The sequence below is a fragment of the Maylandia zebra genome, linkage group LG4 (genome assembly GCF_041146795.1).
Source record: "Maylandia zebra isolate NMK-2024a linkage group LG4, Mzebra_GT3a, whole genome shotgun sequence".
Taxonomy (NCBI): domain Eukaryota; kingdom Metazoa; phylum Chordata; class Actinopteri; order Cichliformes; family Cichlidae; genus Maylandia; species Maylandia zebra.
Window position 1 is genome coordinate 26,990,139 of NC_135170.1, and position 24,799 is coordinate 27,014,937.

At 38.4% G+C, this 24,799-nt stretch overlaps 3 protein-coding genes across 3 annotated transcripts; 2 read left to right on the plus strand and 1 right to left on the minus strand.

Moving 5' to 3' along the window:
- Nucleotides 1–2,308: 2,308 nt before the first annotated feature.
- On the plus strand, nt 2,309–14,633 carry cdip1 (cell death-inducing p53 target 1). The gene is made up of 6 exons (XM_004552194.6): nt 2,309–2,462; nt 4,139–4,192; nt 7,280–7,432; nt 8,059–8,211; nt 8,636–8,912; nt 10,386–14,633. Exons 3-6 carry the CDS (start codon nt 7,357–7,359, stop codon nt 10,495–10,497), a joined length of 618 nt encoding a protein of 205 aa, XP_004552251.1. The 5' UTR covers nt 2,309–2,462; nt 4,139–4,192; nt 7,280–7,356; the 3' UTR covers nt 10,498–14,633.
- Nucleotides 14,634–14,640: 7 nt separating this feature from the next.
- Nucleotides 14,641–17,346, minus strand: polr3k (polymerase (RNA) III (DNA directed) polypeptide K). The gene is made up of 3 exons (XM_004552196.4): nt 17,090–17,346; nt 16,902–16,989; nt 14,641–14,879 (listed from the first exon to the last, which is right to left on the minus strand). Exons 1-3 carry the CDS (start codon nt 17,198–17,200, stop codon nt 14,752–14,754), a joined length of 327 nt encoding a protein of 108 aa, XP_004552253.1. The 5' UTR covers nt 17,201–17,346; the 3' UTR covers nt 14,641–14,751.
- A 55-nt stretch (nt 17,347–17,401) lies between these two features.
- snrnp25 (small nuclear ribonucleoprotein 25) lies at nt 17,402–23,147 on the plus strand. Its single transcript, XM_004552195.5, has 5 exons — nt 17,402–17,798; nt 22,362–22,452; nt 22,578–22,683; nt 22,773–22,847; nt 22,945–23,147. The coding sequence occupies exons 1-5, from the start codon at nt 17,571–17,573 to the stop codon at nt 23,000–23,002; spliced, it is 558 nt and encodes a 185-aa protein (XP_004552252.3). The 5' UTR covers nt 17,402–17,570; the 3' UTR covers nt 23,003–23,147.
- The last annotated feature ends 1,652 nt before the right edge of the window (nt 23,148–24,799 follow it).

A 24,799-nucleotide genomic window follows, 5' to 3' on the forward strand; every position in this document is an offset into this window, starting at 1 on the left:
TGATTTATATAAGAAAAAGAGAATACATTGACTTTATCTTTAAACACACTCTCTCTTCTCCTCATATTTTTCACCACTGTCAGAGCAACTTTAATTTTCCTTGATATTTCCACTTGCTTCATCTTCTACCACATCTTGTTGTAACTATCTGATACACAGACAGACCTCTACAAGAATGTAGCATAGTACAGAAATGATACAAGCTGGTTCAGTTCTCAACCTTTTTGGTGCTAAAGGACATCAGAGGTCATAAAAGATCAAAGCACAGCAGAATAATAGTGAATAGTAGGGCTGGGCCATATCATACCTTTCACGGTAATACCGATATAATGTTAGGCAACGATAAATATCGCGATACAATATGGGTAAAACGCGCATGTGCAGTGCCTTTGTTTTCATACGCACATGGCAGAAAAAGCATAATGACCGAGAATGAGAAGGGCGTTGAATGAAACAGATGAACCAGAATTGGTTTGTTAAAATGGTGCAACTTCAGTGGTGTGGAACTGGTTTGGCTTTTGTCCGTCAGATACACACCAAAGCACAATTTTTGCTAGAGCATGCTAGCAGGCCGTTGTTATTACCGTGGTTTTGGGAAAATAAGTTGCTCTTTAAATCCTTTGATTTTCTGAAAAAATTGACACTGCCCCTTATAATTCTTATGTATGAATTCTGGTTGTGCTTACTGACCTCGAAACGATTTTGTGTGGTACACTGGTGCTCAAAAAAAAAAAAAAAAAAAAGTTTTAGTACGACTTTGCTAAGCTACAAACCCGCACCGCTTGATGGATTGTCAGAGCATTATGGCTATCGTAGTCAGGAACCTCGCTGTGCTTCAACATAATATTACCATATTGTGTGTGTGTGTGTGTGTGTATAACCTCTTTTTAAGTTTTGTGGATATTATACATGGTTATGCTCAGGATATGTCAGCCCATTTTCACTGGAAATGCCTTTTGGTTAAACTGCCAGCAAGGAATTTGTATTTTCACTGTTAAATTTTCACTTAAACAGCTGCTTGTTTAAGTGAAAATACATTGATGTTTTTTTTTCTTTTTTTGCACTAATAAAGTTGGGAGTTGTAAAGTATTTTGTCTCGTGTCAATTATATTGTCAGTTATATTGTTATTGCAAATTTTCAAATGTATATTGTGATAAATATTTTTGGCCATATTGCCTGCCCTAGTGAATAGTGTAATCAGTCTATCTCTATATATATTTGGAAGTTTAAATATATATATGTCCAGATCTTTAAATGTTTATGAAACTGTAACCCTAAAATTACAGTACCTTGGTTGGGCCCAATAAAAGTGTATTAAAAATGCATTAGGGTAAATTAGATTAAATGCGTAATGATGTGATATATAAAAATCACTTTTTGTCAGCATTTCTTTAATGTGTTCAAACACAAAACTTAGAGACATATTGATAAAACTGTGAGACTGTACACAGATATCCTTATATTTTATGTTTAAATTAATACTTCATAAATTCATTGTCTGCAGGGTTTATTTAATTACCTCTCACCACACTAATAAGCCACCATAACGATAATCTATAACAACAACAACAATAATAATAATGGTTATGGTACAGGAATGGTTATGATAATGGTTATTGTACAAGGCAGAAATGGTTAAGCAAGGACTACTATTAGCACTATTAACTAAAGTTAATATTTGTAGTGCTGAGGGTTGGTTGGAGGTGATGGTCTAGGCACCTTGGGCCAGCTCTGACTCTGAATAGCTGGCGACAGAATAATAAAGCTAAAACATAATAAATATGATGTTGAATATATAATTCATAATAAAAAAGACTAGCTCACTAAACAACAATGGTGCGGTTTATTTATTTATTTTTTTACAGCATTGCCATTGTCTTTCCATTATGCCTTCACTGACACTAACATTGTCTACGTTGACTAATTGACTAACGTTGCAGTTCTCCAGTTCGACCGCAGGAGGCCAGTAAACAACGATTTTAAACACTCGAAGGTCAGCTATTAGTTTCAACTGGAATCTTCTGGCAAGCGGTAGATTGATCTCCAAATCACACAAAAAAGCTATATAGGCTTTGACTAATACATATAAACAATGAATATAATGCTGGAGTTCCACTTTCTAAAGTATGCGATGTCGTAAAAATATTGTAATCATATTTAATGCTCTAAATAATTATATAATAAAAATGTAAAAAAGTAATGGTTGTTTACATGCTATTGTTTAATATAGTTTTATTTTTGTCGTGTTATTTACAGGATAAGAAGTTAATTCGTATTTTACTTAAACAAAAGGAAACGAGCGGAATGTGACGTAGAAGTTTTGAGCAGCAGCTCTTGTAACTCCTGATTAATGACGTCAGGTGTAAATCCATCTCGACGGGTGTTGACTCTCCTCAGGAGGGACGGAGCTGCTAACGTCAAGCAACTTCACGCAGCGGGCTGGCGTCTCATCTACAACCAGGTAATCTGGCATTCAGCATACTGACAGTTGCCCCGTTAAAGAGTCGTGACCGGAGACGGTTTTCTTCTCCACAGCCCTCCGGGTCTTCACTCCTTAACCGTTTCTGTCCGCATCTCTTTTTTTTTTTCTTTTTACGAGGTCGTTTCTGTGTCACGAATGGCGACGCTAGCTATAGCCAGCTAACCACTGCTACCCAAACAGACATGCTTTAACTAAACAAACACATCGCTGTCTTTAAGATGACCTCAACGGCTGACAGGAAAACACTCCCTGCCGGCTGTCCTTCACGGGTTTCCTTTCTTTCTTTCTTTTTCGTATTTTTTTTAAAATTGCAGAGATGTTGTAGAAATAACGAATGCAACGGCTTATTTTACCGTTCACATCACTCCGCATTGCCTCTCAGTTAGCTAGCTACCCTACCACATGTATTAAATCCAAGCACCAATTTAAATTAACATCGCCGCTGGCTTCCTCTGGCCTCACTTACGTAACTAAGTTATTCATGGTTAGTTGTGCAAGTAGATTTGAGCAGGATTATCCGATACAGGATTATTAAAAAACACCAGCTAGCTGGCTAGTTGCTTATCTGGGAAAACTGTCGCAATAAGTTGGGAGCAGTAAACTTAGATATTTGGTTTGTGGAGGCACCGAAGTTAGTACTTGTTATTGCGATCACGTATAAGTTTTCTTTTCACTTTTGTTTTTTGTTTGCTCTGGACACAAGAAGAATCCAAATTTCAGCCTTAAAAAAAGAAACACATACACACACATACAGACACACATATATGTATATATTAGTTATAATATAGTTATTTCTTCTCGTTGGTTGTGAAATTACCAACCTGAGGAAGTGATAGTTAACGTTTGAATCGTTTTTTTTTTAAATGACCATTATCATTGTTTATATCGGTAAATGGGCTGTAGTCAACAGGATTTACAAACGGGTTATATAGTTAATTAAAAAAATAGCTGTTATGCAAGTATCTTTATGACATTATTTGTATTTTCAGTGTATTCTAAATGCTAATCAAACCATCCTTTCAGGCCACTTCAAATGTCTTCATAGAACTACTGTGTTATATTTGTTGTCATTTCTGCTGCCCTGTTGGCAAAATTGCTCTTAACAAAGACGTTTATAATCTTAATTAGACTTTTAACTCGGATAAGTAAAGGGCATATAAAAGTGACTTTGGCAAAACTGATTGCAGCTTTTATCTTAGAATAGAATAGAATAGAATTCAGCTTTATTGTCATTGCACATGTCACAAGTACAAGGCAACGAAATGCAGTTTGCATCTATCCAGAAGTGCTTTGGCAATAGATATATTACAAAAATTGGTCTATTATAGGTAGGAGGGTACAAAATATGGGTCTATTATGGGTATGTTACAATGTACACGGTGTGAAGATATGTTATGAATATGCTATAACTATAAGTATGTACAGGCTTGTGACATATTATAGGTTAACAAGTTATTTACAACAGTTTCATTAATGGCTTACAGCATTGTAAGCAGCAGTGTCTTATTTCAGTTCACTGCTAAAGACTGACTTGTTTTTGTACATTTTAGTGTAAATTTTAATAACAGTGTTGGCTTAATAATGTACTCTTTTAACTTGTACATTTTTAATAATAAAAATAATAATAATAATGGTGAATTTTGCTCATATTACAGGGTGTGGCAGATCTCAGGCTTCTCTGGAGGAATCCCTAATTTCAGTCATATCAGGTAAAACTATTAGTAATAGTAGTAGTAGCAGTAGTATTAGCCCTTTATTACAAAGCAAGTTTAACACACCCAGTTTTTTTTTTTTTTTTTTTTCATTCTCTTGATTCAAACATTGGCAATCAGAGTACCGGTAAGAGGTCACAGCTGGTTATCAAGTTGAGTCAGCTTAAAAAGTGGTGCTGCTAACAGTATCTGACCAATCACAGTTTTACCTAAGTGTACTTGCTGCAAAACGGCTGACTTTACATAGGAAGATAAAAAAAAAAGAAAAATATGAAGGATTAAACACATAACAAAGGCTGAACTGAAAATTAGGCCAAATTAGTGCAAATTTGATACAACTTTAGGAAGTATCAAATATGATCATTAGTGCTCAGAGTACATTAAAACTGTTGTGAAATTGCTTGCAGCCAGCAGGAAAAAAATACCAAAGGTAAAATAATGCTGTTGCTTGTCAAGGAAAATCAAAGACTTTAGACACTTCAACTGTCTGTGCACAGATGTCCAAGGGATCTTCTGGGAATGGTGACCTTGTTTTCACTAGAACTCATTGGTCTGTCAGCAGTCATTTCATACCTGTTGATCTCTAATCTGCAATTTAGCCTAGTTCAAGGCAGGTTAGGTTTGCAGCATACGTTACCATGGTAAAATACCCTAGTAAGTAAGGTCTGGTATTTCTTGTAAAAAATACCTAAACAGACAAACATACACAAAAAAACACCTTAATACATTGAGAAAAGAGAAATGTCAAACTGACTGAACTACACCAGTGCTAGCATGCAGCCTCAAAATACAGGAGTGTATGTTGTGGCTCTATTAGGGGAGCTTGTTATTGTTGCTGCTTATAAGTGTAGATGCCATTATAGAAATTGATACATGAGCACATTGGTTAGTCAGCTTTCAGCCCAAAGAAACATCACTGAGTCAGTTAACATAATTGACCTACATTTAATAGGTAGGGTTTGTAGCATATTTAGTATTAGCATTGAGGTTTGTTTCTGACTCAGAAAGAATCATTTGAGGTTTGCTGTGCACATAAGTGTATTTATTTGCTAACGGAAATTAATCTGTGCTATTGATTTGACAGCGACTAGTGTGCATGTATGTTTTTGATAAATAATGTGTTAATAAACAGACATACAATTTTGGTACATTTGAAACCCCAGCTAACAAGACTAACTGGCAAAGGAGAATTTTTCTGCAGTTTAATTTCTTTTGTTATTTTTCTCCTCTGCACTTAGCAAACACCTTCTTTAGCATCATATGCTTTGAACACCTTAATATAACTGAGGAATGTGCTGAAATGATATCAGGAGATCACTGGGACAGGCTCAAAATTTGCACCGCTGGTCTTTAAAGTCAATCTTTATTTATTTTGTGGGCATTTCTGTTTATATCAGTTTGAATAAAAAGGTCTCTCATAGTTTAAAAATATAGGGTAGTGACATTTCAACATCAAAACAAACTGAAGTCTAGAGACATTTCAACACTTTCTTTGGTCGGCGAGGAATGATCTAGTCCACACAAACCTCCTTTGTCTGTATACTCGTCTCTGTGTAGCAGCACCTTTCTTTTCCTCTCCAGATAAGCTCACATATTTAAGAAGTCAGTTCACATTTGACTAAAACAGATGGAGGAAGTTTTTTTCAGTGGGTTTTGTTTGTACTAGATTCCAGTGGTACTTTATGGACTTGCCACCGTTTATGTGAGAATTAAAATATTATAATCAATCTTACACAGACATCTTTGGATCAGAGGTGTTGGCGTGCCAGTGCTGTTTCAAAACAGGCCTACACGATTCGTCCACATTTAGTAGAGGCATAGTATCTGTATAACGTACTTAAAAGAAGTCTCAATTTTGGCATTTTTTTTGCCCATTGTTATAAACAGCTTTTTTATTGCAGTCCTATCAGAAGGCTAAAACATGTTTAGCCAGATTTAGGAAAAACCATGACTGTTTTGTAGACATTCCCTCATCAGAAAGACTTCGTTTAGAGTCTTTAAAATTAAGGGGTCTGTTGTATTAACAGTAGTGTAGTCTATTACACATATTTTCAAGTATGTAGAGGTTCATGTATAGATGTGAGAGCCTGCTTCTTTCTGTGTTAGTACTTTCACTTCTCTGACCTAACAGGTGGAAAATGCAAATGATGTGTTTCCTTAGAACAAATTATAGCACCATGCAATAACACAGTCTTTGGTTTTGCTTGTGCCTTAGTGCTTTGGAGTTGTCATCACTGGACATACATACTTTTAAATCTCCCCCCAAAATTGTTGTTCTTCTCCGAGGCATTTGTTGCACCTTACATTCAGACACCATTTGCATTATTTAAGCAGAGAGAAGAGGTGCTTCCTGCCGAAACCTGAGCACCGGGGAAGGATGGAGGAGCTCACGATTGTATTGCTGTTGAAGTTTTCACACCTAGCAGTTCATTTCATTCTTCATTTAATCCAGGCCTTCCCTGGAATTGCTTTTGCTAAAGGCTTCTTCTTAACTGGTGGCTGTCACTCAGGAGGTGTAGAGCAGGTCATCTGGTAATCGGAAGGTTGGTTCCTGCCAAATATCCTTGGGCATGAATCGGTGAATGTATAAAGCACTTTGAGCGCTCGGAGTAGAAAAGCACTATATAAGAACCAGTCCATTTACCATTCTTTACTGCACTCAAGATCATCCAGGTTTTCACACAGTAATCACACTTACTCTGGTCATCTTATGGTTTTTACTGCTTTATCTTGGTTTATAAGACTGCAATTGAATAATTTGGTTTTAGTTGCAAATGAAATGTAAACCCATCATGATATTGTTTTCATGTTCAAATGAACAGTTTTGCTTTTACTTCTGTTTTATTGCCAGGCAGTATTCCTATAAACCAAGAAAATGTGATTAACACTGCCAGCGTTAAGATGTCTTAAAACCTCTATCTTTCAATTCCCCTGAAACTTATGGTACAGTATGTGCAGACTGACATCAGCAGTTACATCAGCTCCTTCATTAGCCTCTCTGACTGTTGATGGAACATTTTATGACTGTGTCAGAGAGTAATGAGCCAGGGGACTCAAACTGTGCTCATTTTTTATTCCTCACAGGGGGGGAAGTCAACCTGTCGAGTTGTGAGTGGAGCTCACGTGTCCGACCCATTTGCTAGTTCAGACATCCGGCCAGTATGTCCAGCGATCCTCCCCCTCCGTACCCCGGAGGTCCCAGTGCGCCCCTCATCCAGGAGAAAAATGGACAACCTGGTAATAAAGCTGAACACACAGGATTGTGAATGTTACAGTAGTGGTACTGTGGTGACATATGTTCTACATTCAGTGTGAGTGATTCGGTAAACTTCCTCAGTTCAAGAGGAAGTACATCTGCGGCCGTTTTAACTGTTGAAAAAAAATTGTAATTTGCTCATTTTAAATCCAGTCTGATTTGAATAATTTAGTCAAAATGTACCTTTTGTAATATCAGTCTGACTCAGTTCTAAGTTATTACAGCTTGGTCTCATTATGGAGCCTACCTACTCTGATATACTAACCAATGAAAAAGAGAAGTTCTTGAGTGCATTGAGAGAATTCAAAAGCAGTTTGACCACTTCCCTACAGTTGATGTGAGAAATTTGGGCACTCACTGAGCTTGAGAGACTTCATTGTAATATTTGCTAGATTGATGAAGAACAGTAAATGTAAATCACAGCAAATAATGGTCTCACCTTTGAAAGCTTCACAGATGACCAGTGAAGTGAACACCCATGTTGTCATGCACTTGCAGCCGTGTACTACTGCAGTTATTTATTTCAGACCACAAACTTCAGTTTGTTGTGTCAGACTTGTGCGGGGCTATCTCCAGTGCCATCTTTTTAATGTGTGCTGTATTTCAGAAGCGGTAAGGACTGGTCCTCCACAGGGACAACCCCTACCTCCAGACTATGGTCCACCACCCTATGAGGCCACACAGCCAGGCTTCCTACCACCACATGTCCCTGGGGAAGGGCCCATGCCAATGCCCATGCCTATGCCTCCACCACCACAAGGTGCGACAGACTATCTGCATATATAGATAAGGAAATGAAGCATCATACTCCCACAATATGTGACTGTCTTCTAAAGCTGTCAGGGCATGTTAGTGTTCATGGTTCTGGACCCGACATGGTGTACAGCTATGCACAGTACAAACTGCAATAGCTGTACACCCCCCCCACACACACACTTCAGCTTGTTAACTTTCATTACTTGAAAATAGTTTATTTGGCTTCAGTTTAGTTTGGTAGAAACCAGAAAATTGAATTAATAATGTGGAAATGTAAAAGAGCTAAAAAGAGTATTTTATTGCTCACTGGCTTGTAAATCTATTTTTCCTTTTGGCTCACGTCACTGTTGAGGCTATGGTTCATCTTCTTAAATATCATGACTGCTGTTCTTGTGCTCGCCCACTCTCATTGGTTTGTCTAAATGCAGGTGGCCACTACCCACCACCACCTGGTCACTTTCCTCAACCGATGCCAGGACAGATGGGCCCGGGTCCTGGTCACTTTGTCCACATGGGAGGTCACACAGCGACCGTCCTGGCTCCTCCAGGAGCAGCCACCACTGTGACCGTTCTGCAGGGTGAAATGTTTCAGACTTCACCAGTGCAGACTGTGTGTCCGCACTGTCAGCAGGCTATCGTCACCCGCATCTCCCACGACATCGGCCTCATGAACACACTCTTCTGCCTCTTCTGCTTCTTTGTAGGGTAAGTAGGTCCTGGAAAAGACATCTGGTGGTGGGTTTTCGCTGTTTTTACACATGAGTAATGCCTAAAAGTGACAGTAGTTTTAAATACACAGAACTAGAGCTGGATGATAAATTATGTCAAGAAAATCTGCAAGAATCGTATATCTGACAATATAAAACGGTCATTATCACAGAATACTGATTGTTGTTATATTGCTGCATTTCCATTGAGCTAATTTACTTGATGAGACACTTTCTAATTCAAAGTTTCACTTTATTGACACTAGATGCATTAAGTAGCCTAGGTAGTGTTTTGGAAAGTTAAGCAATTATTTTATACGTTTACTCAACACTTCAACAAAACTAAAGTAACTTGACCATTTAACTTGTCAGGAGACTGCAGAATATTGTACATAATATATGTGTGACATATTTTTCAGCACATAATAACGCTGAAAAATATGTCACACAAAGGTCACACATCACCAGCTGCTAGTGTCTCATACTTTGTGGCCTGGTTATGCTCATTGGTGGGAGGTTGTTTTTTTTTTTGTTTTTTGATTCAAATAGTAAAAAAAGAAAGTTGTTTCCAGCTTTAGCTAGATTAACTATTACTAGTTTTCAGAATGCTTTGCATTTGTTGGAAGTTGTTGAAGTAGCTCCCTTATTGGATACTAAATTGTCACTGGAGTCTCACATGTGCTCTTGCTCTCAGACACGCCCAGGTTTGTCCATAGTTGAGCATGTTAGGGAATGTGAAAGACTTCACTTTTATTCATATAGCAGCAAATACTCAAATAAAGCACTTTTATTCTAAGGTAAAGATCCCACAACAATAGAGAGAAAAAAACAACAATCAGACAACCCCCCCATGAGCAAACACTTGTCAGCAGTGGGAAGGAAAAACTTCCTTTTAACAGGAAAAAACCTCTGGCATACCCAGACTCAAGGAGGGGCAGCTACCTGCCACGACTGGTTGGAGGTTCTGTCAGGTTTCTTTTAAAAGGGAGCTGTTTTTACTTTCCACATTCACCACAGTGAAGGCTGTCGTTTGATTATTGTAGGGACTTTACCTTCCAATATAAAACACCTTGAGACAACAGTTGTTGTAATTTGGCAGTATATAAATAAAATAAAATACCCTATAGCGTCCATTACTTCCCAGCTCACCTTTTAAGGACTTTGGAAGATAAAATATTACCTGAACATTCAGACAGATGGTGTTTCAATAATATGTTCTTGACTTAGTAACTTGTTAATCGTGTCTATCTTAAATTTTGCACAACAGTATACTGTGGCATCTGTGACCTTCAACTTTTGCATAAGTGCTGATTGGAGCAGATAAGCAGATGGTGTATTTTTCATGCTTCTGTGTTGCCATGTTCTTGACCCAGTGACTGTTTTGTGAGAGCTTAATGTACGTAACGTGTACAATCATGAGCAGGTGTTTGATTTTCGCTTCATCTTCTGTCTGTCTGCTCCTCGTTCACAGCTGTGATCTCGGCTGCTGCTTGATTCCCTGTATGATTGATGACCTCAAGGATGTGACACACACCTGCCCTTACTGTAAGGGCTACATTTATACATACAAGCGTATATGCTAACCATGGACAGCTGGATGCCACAGAGACAAGTACATGCACACACATAAACCCACAGTGCCCCCTGCTGGTAGTGACAGGCTTCTCCCCCCCCCACCCCTCTACATTTTTGCAAAGTGTTGTGTAGCCCTCTTAAATTGTGAGTGAAGTTTTCTAATTAGTTCACAACATATTTCCTGTATATACCGTTCAGCATACTTCTCTCATGCATTTGAAATGTACAGTTCTCTGACTTAAGCGCAGCAGGTGAAGGCGCTCAGAGGCACACAGGTAAATTTGTGATGTTTCGCATGTGAATAAAAAAAGGAAAAAAACAAAACAAAAAACTGCCTCTGTTAGAGAACGCTGTGAAAATGTCACTTTATTTGAATTCATCTGTGAATTTTGCTCTATAGCAGGGGTAGGCAACCTTTCTGATGACGAGTGCTATCTAAAATTTCCTCAGAAGTCAGTGTGCCATATGATTGCATTAGCAATAAATTTAATAACGCTCTATATTAACAGTTACACACTATATAGAACCACTTGTTCTATATTTATTCGCAGATGTTAGCAGCTATCAGCGAATAGTTATCAGCTATTTTGAAACAAAAAAAAGACACTTTTTATTTTAACAGCAAATGAACTGTACAACAGAAAATACAAATGCTATTTATGGTCTCCTCACAACAATGATAAGAAAAATAAACTGAGCCAATGTGGCATCTTTGTTAATACAGAGATACACATGTTAAAGTGATCTTTGGTCTCCCACTCAGATACAAAGGTCTCTGAGTGTCCAGCATTCAGACGGCTACCTGAGGACACTCTTCGTGTGAGAGAAAACCGGCTCACACAGATATGTAGAGCCAAATACTGTCAATAAGGCCTCTGCAATGTTCTGAAGACAGTTAAACTTGTCAGGTAGTGATGTCCAGCAGGTGAAAATGCAAGCTCCATGAACACACACAGATATGGATTCCAGCTGCTTCGATGTCGCATTAACTGGCATTAACTCAGCCAGTTAATGTGAGACAAATCTAGCTGCTCATTAAAGCTTTCTGGTTTGATCAGAAAATAAAACATTGGTCTATAAAGCTGAAAGTCCCAAAATTGCATTGTGAATTCTGTCACGAGTCTACGGATGTATCCGTGTATCTCCGTGGTGCTGATGCTGTGCTGAGCGGAAAGCTGCTGAAGCTTTTGAAGTGTCGGAATGTGGAAAGCTAACAACGTCCCTCTCACCAGTAGGCTAAGGTCTCAGGAATTCGCATGATAAGGTGGGGCCAGGTTTCACAATGAACTCACCCGAAACTCTGGCTGATTGGGACCCACACCCAGTTTCACACCTTGGCTCAGGCGATTAGAGGATCATCAGGGGGTCCTTTTGTCCCTCTGTGGGGGGTTACTCCCACTAGGGTGTATGGGACTCTCCACCATTTGACCTTAGAACTGAAGAAGCTTCTCGGATGAGAGGTGAAACGTCTTCAAGTAATTTAGAGAAGTCCAGACGCTTTTCTTTGCAAGCTCCTTTTGACTTTACATCAGATAAAAACTTTGGTTGTAAGATTCAGATAATTATTTAATAACAGCCAGACATTTTAAATGAGAATAAGAAAGAAAAGTTTTTCTTTGTGCCCCCTTTCCCTGTTAATGCCCTACCTGCCCCCCTGGCAAACCTTTGCTAGACCCGCCCCTGCACAGTTACCAGCTGTCAGCTACATAGAAAAAGGATCCTGGTGTTATTTATCTCTCAGAAACAGTTCATAACTTCCCTTCAACTCATTCATGTCACCTAAAAGGTAAACCTGTTTCTCCATCATCTGTTCAGCTCTGATGATTCAGTAAGGACATCTCCTGGTTTCATCTTCATGTTTCCCTCTCACCAGATAACCAAACCGATATCATGACCAGCAGCTTTTACAGCTGTGGCTCCAGCAAACATCAGCTGATACTAGAAATTAATATTAAATAAATTCTAACAACAGCTGATCAAGCTTAAATGTGCTGCTTTTGTTTAACGCGACATCCGCTGGTTTCTTCTTTCTGGCACAAAATGGGCGATAAATAAACAAGAGAGAAAAGCCGATCAGCTGATCATTGATCAGTTTCATGATTGAAGCAGAAACAGGAGAGGGAGGGGGAGAGAATGAGAGAAGAAGAGGCAGCTGCAGCATAACGACAGAATAAATCCAGCTTTGTGTCTTTTTCATTGTAGCTGAAGTCCGGGACAAACTGTGTTCCTTTTCAGCTCAATACAAAACGCGTAATATTTTCTCTGAATACGAGACGATTCCGTTTTTTTATGGGACGGTTGGCAACTCTACTAACTAACCTTGTGAATAAAATAAAGTTCAACATCAGTAACATCAAAACAACCACCCAGCTGTATAGAAACTCTGTCATGCTAGCTAGCACGCAGTACGAGTTATTGTAACTGACTGTAAAAAGTCAGCATAACGAAAATAAACTCCACCTAAACTTGTTTTATATCTGACCCAGACAGACTGCAGGTCATAACTTCTTACCTGAAGTTCAGTTCACCTGACGCTTGGACCGGCGGCTGCCTCGGGGCTCTCCTCTTGCCTCCCCTTTCTCTCATCCACCTGCTGGCCTCCACCACTTGCTAATGTTACTGAATCTGTGGAAGGTCCGCCATAGCCACCACCAAATAACTGAGTTGTTTTTAAACACTGGCCAGCATCTGGCCAATCCACCACCTTTCATTGTTGTACTGTAACAAAAAAAAAAAAAAAAAAATAAAAAACTGATGGCACGACCAGCTATGGTCGTGCCATCAGTTAACCCTTCCTAGGGTTGCCGACCCCTGCTCTATAGCAAGTGTATTCCGACACGGGTTAATTTTTAACTTTGATGTCAGATATTTAATTCATTATTTTAATATTTAGAACTGAACTTTTATTTTCCTTTGTCTGATTATTTTGTTCCAGCAGGTCTAGTGTTTTCTTTTAATCATCGATCCCTTTTGAATGTGAGCAAAATGAACCATTTATAATATTTAGCTACTAAATCTACTTGTTGGGAAAGTCTCAAGATTTATGTTAACCTGCTATATTTTGTTATTAATTTGGGCTGTAGTCACAAAATGTCCTGTGACTTACTGTTGAGCTAATGCTCATCAGTGCCCTCTGTCTGTAAAGGTGTTTTATTTTGATGATTGAGTCATTATTTGCACTTTAAGTTAAAGTTCACCTTTGCCCCTCAGATGCATAATTTGTCTAGGGGGGAAAAAAGTGCGACCACCTATGCATCATTTGGTTTTTACTTTGGTTTGCTGTTAGCTGAGTGAATCCCACCATGGTGGCACCTTTTCAGAATTTAGTAGATGGAAGTAGAGCTGACAGACTTAGGGCTCGACTGTTACTGATGGACGAACACTTCACAACATCTCAGTAGTGATTTGTCCTGTCGCTGGCCAAATGCTGAGTCTGAGTCGTTTAAGATGATTTTCAAAATAGTTATTTCAAAACAAACAGAAAATTGTTACTAGTGGCACAGTGTGTTATATTTGTTCTGTTATAACGTAAATTTATTTTGAAAAGTCATTCCAAGTCACTCTCACTGATGAGAGGTGCTAACATGTATAATTTAACGTACAGCACTATCATTACAGTGGTGGGACCATCTTCCCACAGAGTCCCTGACTTAGCATTAGCCTTTCCCGATGACTTGCATTGCTCAGAGGCATGTTAAAAAAACAATTACAGATACTAAATAGTGAGCTCTTTGCTAGGAAAAAGCTTTAAATAACAAATTAACTCCAACATTGCGATCCCACTGAATTTAACACCAACAGATACTGTTCCACCATCAGCATGCTGGATGTCTCATGCACCAAGCGCAGAGTTTGTCTGCACGAGTCACACATTGAAACAAGTCATTCTCACTGGCAAGTTCCTGACTCTATGTGCATTTGTTTTTGTTTTCCTTGAGGCTAACGGAGCTCTGTAAGAAAATCAATATGAAATGAAGGATTGCATTGAAATATTAATACGGTGTAACGCACACCATTGTTGTGGATTTTGGTGGTCTGCATTGCTCTAAATGTCTGTGAAATGTATAACTATGTAAGTCAAAGATTTGTTTGACTGTTGTATACAGCTACTATTTTATCAATAAAAGTCATGAAGGAAACTCAATTTTGAAATTGTGAAAGTGGATATTTTATTTAAATATTAAATGTAAAGCAAAAAAATAAATGTTTCTCAGCTGTGCTTGTGAATGAAGCTGAAAAACACAGCTATAGGTGAAAAGGTGTCAATCTCTCCATCGATGTCCGCACTGAGCATTGCAGCATTTGTAGAACGTGGTCATCGGTTCGTCTGCTGATCTGGTCTGAATCTGCATGAAGTATGCTCGAGGATGCTCGCACTTCGGGCACGTTTCTGTAAATGGACAAGTGCATCGTGTCAGTGTGGAATCACTAATACTGTTGGGATTGGCTCATTTAATTTAATTCCATTCGGCCATGCAGTATATAGAAAAATGCACGGAGTAGCATCACTGATACAGGATGTTCCTAATTTTGACAAAGATGCACTTATAAGAAAGTTAAAGCACCCATCCTGCCAGGTTTCTCAAACTAGCACCTGGAGGCCAAAGTAATGTCATCCAGAGTGCAAATACAATAACTTCAGTTTTTCTTAAGTAGAAAAATTACACATTATCGAGGTCTCTTATTAGCCTGTAGTATGTAATTTGTGTTAAATAAATATGAAATCTGGTCTTTATTTAGAAATAATGCTCTTTAGTAACCAATTGAAGGAATATGACTCGTAATGGACTTTAATTCTTTCAATTTCTTGCCCGTGTTGCCATTCACAGGAAAACAACAACCTGCAGAAAGGTTGTTGTTTACGTCCTACCCTGAAGGGGGTGCAGTCCGGCAATGTAATGATGCAAAGACAAACTTTTTCTCACACTTAACAACCCCACATTAATTTTAGCTCTTCCATCCCTGGTATCCATTATAATAGACTAAACCTTCCTAAATTAACAAAGACAGCAGCGGTCAAGAAGTATAAAAGCCACCTCACTAATGATTAAAACAAACAAGCCAACACAAAATGAAATGTACGAAAATGCCATATAAATTACCATCCTCTGAAAAGACAAACACAAACATAGACAGACACACACTGTAATTAAAAGTTTGTATAAAATGCATTTTTACTCAGTGGAGGTCTCTAGCATATGCTGGCTCCCTAAAATGTGACTCAGTCATCATATCATTGACAAACCCCACCTGGTTATCAGGAATTAGAAAAATATATCTAGTTCCAGAGAATTTATGGAGAAGACTTTCACGTTGATGTAATCAAGGGTGGACCAAAAAAAGACAAAAAAAAAAAAAGACATTCTATTCTTTATAATATAAAGTGTAGGTATCCAAGCTGGATAGTTAAAAAGCTACAGTTGTCTTTCTTAGAGCTTTAATCTATCTGTAGAGTTATGTTTTTATTGGGCTGGGATATTGCAACAGCCCAATTTGTTTTTCAGGCATTCTGTTGTCATTTGGTGGTGTGCTTGTGGTCATTGTGCTGTTGAATGATGCAATTTTAACCATCTGTCAGATAGACAGCCTCACATTTAACTCTAGAATATTTATATACAGAGGAGTTTCTGTTTGACACAGTGACAACATTGTGCCCAAACGTTAAGGTAGCAGCAGCTGGCAGGGACTCACCCTCTTAATTAAGAATTTACTTTGTTTTTCACAGTATTGCACATGAAAACTCTGTTTTTCACATGACTGTTAACTTGAGCTACACATTTGACAGTCCATATTGACAGTGTTAATAGATATTTACCCTAAAATAACGAAAAACTGAAGGACCTAGCTCAAGTGGTTTTCTAAATAATTACATTTTTAAATGGCACAACAAAATACATCCCTACTGTCATCCATGGGAATACTTGGATGCTAACAACAGTTCAGAAGTGCATATTTCCCCTCAGTGTTTTAAAGGAAAATCTGTCCATGGTCAGGTGGGAAGTTTTTGTTTCAATCTGATAAATTGAGTTGATCCAAACACACGCTTGCTCACACACATCACGGGTAAGTGGAAGAAGATGGATGGCTGGCTGGATAACTTTGTTTTAAAAAGTGCTTCTTTTAAAGAGTTTCATTTTGACATGAAAGTGTGTGTTTAGAGTTTTGACCCCACAATACTTGTTGTCAGCAATCACATTGAGCTAATAAGCCTGTATCCAGTTGTCAAAAACTGCATTACAAACCACTCAAAGGCACTGCAGACATTGGTGTTTTGAGCAGGAATGCGGGACGATAGACACAACTTAACTCTCAAGCTAATTAAAAAAACAAAACAATATTTCTTCAACCAGTTAATTTTGCGATTATAAACAGATACATAGACCACACCATAAACTATTTTGATGACACTCACCAGGTGTTGAGTCCACGTTTTCCCACGCAGCAGCTCCACCCAGAACATCATCCACCTCCTTTAACTTCGGATACTTCCTGTTATTTACCTACAGGGGTTTAAACAGATAAGGTGAGGCTCTCAGAAGCCACGCTAACCTTAATGTAAGATGTGATACATTATATGTGAAATATTTCGTCGTTACTCACCTTTCGTGTGATGTTATGTACGTAGGGACAGGTGTTACACGCGAATCTCATGCACTTCTGCCCTTCCTCGACGATTAACACGTTCCCGCAGGTTGGACAGAAAAGAAGCATGTTAGCACGTACTTAAAAAACAAAACCCTGTTAGATTTTGAACTATTAAATAACACTAGCACTCTGTGAACTCAGCTGTAAACACTGCTGCGTGTGGAGCACCGGAAGAGAAGGAGAGAAAATGAGATGCACCCATATTGCGAGTTCGGTGAGAAACAAAGGCTTATTAAGCGGAACCATGTTTTCTAAGCCCCATTTCCTCGCCCGGTTATTATTGGTGACGGACGCACTTACTTCCACTGGCTTCCAGTTAAATTAGTTTCCATTAAAAAGTATATTTTCCCCAAAGTTATAAATTAAATCGACAAACTGCCTGTTAAACTGCCTGTTAAGCTGCTTGTCTGTTGAGTAAATTTAGCAGCTGGCGGTGATGGAGGAGGAGCAGAGAGCGGGAACCGCTGCTGCTGGAGCTGCAGAAGGAGGACAATCAGTGAAGGATGAAGAAGAGGTAAAAGAGGAAGATGTGACACATACAGCAACTCAAGGCGAAGAGGAGGAAGATGAGGACGCTCTTCCTCATTCAGAAATCTTGGATATTTTCGAGGAAGGACTTGCTCGACTCGTGCAGGATCCTTTGCTCTGTGACCTGCCGATTCAGGTGCTCCGTACACTACATGAACATGCGCATGTGCATCGCATACATACAGACAAGAGATTTGCATTTATGGTCAAAAGAGACATCACCTCATATAATGACTTATTACAAAGCCATTGGTATACACTCACCGGCCACTCCTAGTATCCTGATCCATCATAAAGGTGCTATGTTGGACTGAGATCTGGTGCCTGTGAATTCATTGTTGTGTTAAAGAAACCAACTTGAGATGTTTTGAGCTTTGTAACATGCTGTTATCTTGCTGGAAGCAGCCTTCAGATGATGGCTACATGTGGTCATAAAGAGTTGGACATTGTCAGCAATAGTAGGGGGTATATATAGGCTGTTGGGTTTAATCGACTCTCGGCTGGTACTAAACATCCCAAAGTGTGCAAAGAAAATATCCCCACATTGCAACAGAAATCAAGACAGCAGAAATCAAGACACATCAGACCAGGCAACATTTTCCCAATCTACTATTATTCAGTTTTAGTGAGTGTGTGAATTTTAGCCTTCCTGGTTTTAGGTGACAGGAGTGTCGCCCCCCCCAGTGTGGTCTTCTGCTGTTGTAGGATGCCTGCTTCAGAGTTTGATGTGTTGCATGTTCAAAGATGCTCTTCTGATACCTTGTTTATAACAAACGGTTGTTGGAGTTACTGAAGCATTCTGGCTATTCTTATCTGACCTCTGGCTTCATCAAATCACTGGTTCTCACGTAGAGAACTGACGCTCGCTGGATATTTTCTCTTTTTCTCTGTAAACCCTGGAGATAGTTGTATGGTAAAATCCAAGTAGATCAGCACTTTCTGAAATACTCAAACCAGCCAACATGCTGCTGTAAAAGTAACTTTTCTTCATCCTTTTGATTCTTGGTTTGATCTTCACGATGCCTAATTGCTACCGTGGCTGTTTAAGTATCTGTAGAAGTATCTGTAGAAGTTGAAAAGGCTTGTCTTCCAAATTTTCCAGTGAGTGTATAAAGACGCTAGTGTCTGGTTTTGTCTGATTGGTGTTTCAATCTTAAACACGCATGCTTAACTAGCAAAAATGCCGTAACAACCTGTTGTTCAACACTGTAGGTTCAGGTTCAGGTTTATTCATTTATATAGCACATTTACAAACAACAGGGTTGATCAAAGTGCTTAACAATCGGCAAAAAAACAGCAAGAGATTAATGTGAAATGAATGTGAAATATTTATTTTGGTCAACAACAACAACAGATTATCATTTACATAAAGTACTCAATCAAACAGTAACCCAAAAAGGAATAGGCTGAAGCCTTGTGGCTTATAATTATCCTATCCTTTACCCCCATAGGAATAATCAAATCCTTAACCTAGAAAATAAATGGTGTTGATAAATAAGTTATATAACAGTTTGAAAAGAAATCAATGATAAATCAAGAAATTACATCATCAAACCAAATTTCTATAACCTTGTATGATACAAATGTTTAAATTCTTCCTGAAAAATGACAAAGAAAAACACATCTTCAGTTCATCATTAGGTCCATTCTATAATTTCACTCCCATAACTGACACACATCTATACTTAACACTGGTTCTTACTTTAGGTATTTCAAACACATAAGACCACCTCAAATCATATTTTCCATCTCTTAGTTTAAACATACTTAAAATACAAATTGGAACATTCTTTTTCATCACTTGATATATCATTTCTAAAGTTTTGGAATATATAATGTCCATGAATTTTAACATAGATGATCCTACAAAAAACTGGTTGGTGGACTCCCTATATCCAACTTTATTTATTATTCTAATAGCTCTTTTTTGCAATTTAAAAATTGAATCCAAATATGTTTTGTATGTGTTCCCCCAAATTTCCGCACAATAGGTCATAAAAGGCAAACAAAGGGAAGTATACAATAAATAAAGGCAGTTCTTATTCAAAGAATCTCTTGTTTTATAAAGAATAGAAATAGACTTGGATAATTTCTGTTTCACATGTTCTATGTGGGGCTTCCAACAAAGTTTATCATCAATAATTACTCCTAAAAATTTTGTCTCATATACTCTTTCAATTTCAACATTATTTAAATTCAGTTTTACTTTAATATTACTTTTACTTCCTTCAAATAACATAAATTTTGTTTTACTTTCATTCAATGATAGTTTATTAAATACAAACCATCTATTTAACTTCATGAGTTCTTTTCCACTGTTTTCAGTCATTTCTTTATGTCCTTTCCAGAACAAAATAAGTTTGTGTCATCAGCAAATATCACATATTTTAAAGTATCACTGGCTGTACAAATATCATTTATATAAAGTAAAAATAACTTAGGTTCCAAAACAGATCCTTGCGGAACTCCACAAGTTACTTTTCTAAGCTTAGATTTCATGTTATTAATACTCATATATTGGAACCTATTGTTCAAGTAACTATTTAACCAAAATTGTATAACACCTCTTAAACCATACCTTTCACGCTTCTGTAAAAGTAAAGAATGATCTATTGTATCGAAGGCTTTACGTAAATTAAGAGTTAACAAACACACCAACAAATATCAAGGGTGAAAGACATAAAACAGGCCCGATGATAGTTAAAACTAATTTGACCCAAAAGCCAAAGTAAAAAAATGAGTTTTAAGACGTGATTTAAAAGAATGTATAGACTCAGAAGTGCGAATAGAAGCACGGAGACTATTCCAGAGTCTAGGTGCTGCAATTGCAAAGGCCCGATCACCTCTGGACTTCAGCTGGGATCTAGGTTGTTCTATGAGCATCTGGCAAGATGATCTTAGTGCCCTCCTGGGGTTATACAAGCGGAGGAGTTCAGTCAGGTAACTGGGTGCCAAATTGTTTAAAATTTTAAAAGTAAGCAAAAGAATTTTAAAATCTATACGGTTTTTGACAGGCAGCCAGTGCAAATTAGCTAGAACTGGGGTGATATGATCATACTTTCTAGTACCTGTTATAAAGCGTGCAGCAGCATTTTGAACTAACTGCAAGCGGTAGAGGGAGGATTGTTGGAGGTCCATGTATAGAGAGTTACAATAGTCCAGTCTAGAGGTGATAAATGCATGAATACGTTTTTCAAGTACTTTTAAAGGAATATAGGGCTTCACCTTTGATATTAAACACAACTGATAAAACTAGTTTTTACCACTGAGGACACTTGCTTCTCCAATTTAAGAGAGCTATCCAAAAACACTCCAAGGTTTCTTACCGTGCAAGATAGATGGCTGGCAAGAGGACCAAGGGTGTCTGTTAACTGACCCAGAGGGGTATGACTATCAAAGACAATTACTTCAGTTTTATTTTCATTCAGAGTGAGAAAGTTTTTTGATAGCCAAACTTTAACATCACGAAGACAGCTGAACAAAGGTTGTAGTGGGTCAGAGACATCCAAGTTCAGGGGGAAGTAAATTTGGAAGTCGTCGGCATAGCAGTATTTTATAGGGGTCTGATCAGTGAATAATAATAAAAATAATAATAATGATACAGAACAAAATGCAATAAAAATAAATGTAAAAAAGATTAAAAATCACAGGCTGAAGTGGAACATCGCAGCATTTCCAGTTGTTCTCAGGACCTGCAGCAGGCTCTTCAAGCTGCTTGCGCAATAAAAAGCCTAACAATGCCTCCTCTCTTGCACTTTGAAACAAAGAGCAGATTCCTGCAAGGGGACTTTATTTTTCCCAAAAGTTGGGAATTTCCTGTGTTACATGTGCCAAAATATAAAATCCTAAGGGCATGAAAATCTAATTCAGTTATGTAAGGCCAGACACAGAAACTAATTTGCCTACAGTCTAAAAATACAAGATGAGATGACATACAGGGTGAGACTGAACACATCCACATTTTCACTGACATCGAACAAAAGCTTCAACAGTGTGAAAAGAAACCTGTGCTTCGGCTGATGTTTTTTACTCAGGTACTGCGTTTCTCTCTTTTCCACTCCTTTCCACCTTTTGTATCCCTCTGTACACTTTGACTGAACAACTGCTCGCAATAATATCCTTGGTAGAGCAGACTCCTCACAGCAGAGCAAAAGGACTCAGTCCACTGGGAAATGTCTCCAACTGATGTCATAAAAGCCCAAGACCAGCATAAATTGGTTAATTTTTAATGCAATTTTTTTTTTACATTATTTGGGGGCTTCTCATTGTCATTATGTTATGCAGTGACGAAGAGACAGGAAAGCAGAGAGCCAGTGAGCGTAGGAAGACATGCAGCTAAGGGCTGTGTTGGAGTCTGACCTCTGCCTCTGCATTCAATCTTGCAGATTACCTGTTGGACCTGTTACCTGCACCAGCTAAACTGGTGCTGCATAGATTGCTTTTTTTATTTTGTCTAAATGAAAAACCTCAAAAATTAATTTCCATATTATATAGGCTCAAAGAACTAGGAAGCGGCTAAAAAGAAAACCGTTCGGCTTTTGTTCTTAGAAGTATGACTCAAAAATAAATTAAATAGATCAAAACATTAAGTATAAGCGAAACTAAAACTAAACTATGAACATCCAGGAACTCCCTGCATGTTTTTGAGACCAAGTGAATTTATGTGCCGACAAAAAAATGAAAAAATATCTATCTTCAGGTGACTCTGGAGGAGGTCAACTCTCAGATTGCTTTGGAGTACGGCCAGGCGATGACTGTAAGAGTCTTGAAAGCAGACGGTGAAGTGATGCGTAAGTGCTGAAGCGGCCTTGTTTTCCGTTTACATGCTTTTTAAATTCGCAAAGCCTTTTATACTCTTCTGATTAAAAAAAATCAGAAAAATCCAAAACATACAAACTGCTTTTTTTCCTCATAGCGATTGTGGTGGTGCAAAATGCTACGGTTCTTGATCTGAAGAAGGCTATTCGCAGATTTATGGAGCTAAAACAGCAACGTGAAGGCGGCGTGAAACACATCAGCTGGTAAACACACTCACAAACACAAGAATGAAAAAAGGGCATGTTTAAAAAAAATCTTATTTTTACTCTTTCCCTGTGTTCTGTGTTTCCAGGAGATATGTTTGGAGGACGTATCATTTAGTATTTCAGGGCGAGAAGCTCGAAGATGACAAGATGAGGCTTAAAGAGTAAGTGTATCAAGTTAGCACTTTATTTAACAGTGTTGATAACGCTTATTATCCATTCACCCCCTCCCTTTCTTTTTTCATTTGTGTATATCTTCAGCTATGGGATCAGGAACAGAGATGAAGTGACGTTCATGAAGAGACTCAGGAAAAAGTAAACCACGAAAAACACTGTTTGCTGCAGTCCTCGTGTGTGCTCGTGCTCACAGCGTTTTATTCTTAAAATAACTTTAAAAACAACGTTGTTGTAGTTTTTTAGCCTCTCAAAGAGGCTTCATGTAAATAAAATATTTATAAGTTGTCTCTTTTGTTTCCAGTGTGCAGTTTTGCTTTAAAGAAGCCAGACTTTCTTGTACTTCTTAAAGTCATTATAGTTCTTCAGGTTTTCTAAAGGTATTTGTTTGCCTTTGGACACTGGATGCTTTCTTACTTACTTTCATTCCAGTCCTTGTACCTTTGAGCTATGAAGCATTCAAGCACAAACAAGACACCTAACCCAAAGTATGAACCAGCGTTGTATCTACACACTTCAGACATCCAAGCAAAGAACCACTTGAATGTGATATTTAGGCACTTTGTTACTGGCAACCTGTCACAAAACACATGATATGTTCCACTTTCTTATTTAGAGTCTGCAGAATGGTCAGATAAGTTTCACAGGCATAAATAGTATTTTGTGAATGAAGGTGATTTCCAAAGAGCTACTAGCCAAAACCTTTGCATATCTCACCGTGGTGTGCAGCATGTCCTTAAAAAACATTAGTGGAGGCCAAAAGAAGAAATGCAGCAGGTAAACATAATCTGAAAAAAAAAATGCAAATACAAATCCAGCAAAGACCTGACTCAGGACCTGAGAGATACATTTGGCCCTTCAGTCGGTCCATAATATGGTTGCTGAAGCAGGGTGGCTGTCGAAGAGTCATTCTTGAGGAAGGGGGACCAGGAGAAAAGGCTGAGGTATGCAAATTTCCACAAGAATTCTACTTAAAGTCAGTGGAAACAGTGCTTTTATAGAGTGATGAATGCATATTTGAAAGTTTTGGTTCAAACCATCTTAAGTGTGTACAGAGGAGGTCAAGAGAGGAGTAGAAGAGTGAGTCTCTACAAACATCTATAAAGCAGGGTTATATTTTGGGCTCCATTTAATCGAGTGTTGTTGGGAATCCTGTCAAAACGGATGGAATAAAGAATGCAGAAAAATAAATGGCCTGTACTTGTATAGTGCTTTGCTAGTCCCTAAGGACTCACACACTGGTGATGGCAAGCTACATTGTAGCCACAGCCACCCTAGGGCGCACTGACAGAGGCGAGGCTGCCGGACACTGGCGCCTCCGGGCCCTCTGACCACCACCAGTAGCCAACGGGTGAAGTGTCTTGCCCAAGGAGACAACGACCGAGACTGTCCAAGCTTGAACTGGCAACCTTCCTATTACAAGGCGAACTCCCAACTCTTGAGCCACGATCGCCCCAAACTTACCACCAAACTTTGACCTACCATTCAATACCAAGAGGAAAGCAACTGATTGGCAATGGCTTCATTTTTCAGCATGGTATGCTTTTCCTGCCGGTGCATTAAAAATAAAAACACACTGGCACATTGTCAGCTATGGACTGGCCTCCCTAGAGCCCACACCTCAACATTACTGAAGCAGTGTGTGATCAGAGCTTTAAATGTCCTTTAAAATCCTGGAGAACTATTCCTGAAAAGCTTGCATAAGAGAGTTCAGAATGTGTTGAAGAATAAAGAGGCCAACCAACTATTGGCTTTCAAGCTTGTTAAAATTGTACAGAATAGTTTTTACATTGCAAACTGTGTTTGTGCACGTGTGTAAATCCCCATATTCTTAGCAAAAGATAAAAAGATGGGGTCTAGAGACTTTTGCATACCTGTGCAATAACATAGCTGTTTTCCTAGGCTTGCATATAAGGTTATAACCATAACCTGATGATTTGAA

What these genes read in the sequence shown, in the direction of transcription:
- cdip1 (XM_004552194.6), top strand. Translation starts at nt 7,357, where the DNA reads ATGTCCAGCGATCCTCCCCCTCCGTACCCCGGAGGTCCCAGTGCGCCC. An exon ending in GGAGAAAAATGGACAACCTG is followed by an intron (nt 7,433 to 8,058) that starts GTAATAAAGCTG and finishes GCTGTATTTCAG; the next exon opens with AAGCGGTAAGGACTGGTCCT. An exon ending in CTCTTCTGCTTCTTTGTAGG is followed by an intron (nt 8,913 to 10,385) that starts GTAAGTAGGTCC and finishes CCTCGTTCACAG; the next exon opens with CTGTGATCTCGGCTGCTGCT.
- polr3k (XM_004552196.4), bottom strand. Translation starts at nt 17,200, where the DNA reads ATGCTTCTTTTCTGTCCAACCTGCGGGAACGTGTTAATCGTCGAGGAA. An exon ending in TACATAACATCACACGAAAG is followed by an intron (nt 16,990 to 17,089) that starts GTGAGTAACGAC and finishes AAACCCCTGTAG; the next exon opens with GTAAATAACAGGAAGTATCC. An exon ending in AAACGTGGACTCAACACCTG is followed by an intron (nt 14,880 to 16,901) that starts GTGAGTGTCATC and finishes GTCCATTTACAG; the next exon opens with AAACGTGCCCGAAGTGCGAG.
- snrnp25 (XM_004552195.5), top strand. Translation starts at nt 17,571, where the DNA reads ATGGAGGAGGAGCAGAGAGCGGGAACCGCTGCTGCTGGAGCTGCAGAA. An exon ending in GGCGTGAAACACATCAGCTG is followed by an intron (nt 22,684 to 22,772) that starts GTAAACACACTC and finishes CTGTGTTTCCAG; the next exon opens with GAGATATGTTTGGAGGACGT. An exon ending in GACAAGATGAGGCTTAAAGA is followed by an intron (nt 22,848 to 22,944) that starts GTAAGTGTATCA and finishes GTATATCTTCAG; the next exon opens with CTATGGGATCAGGAACAGAG.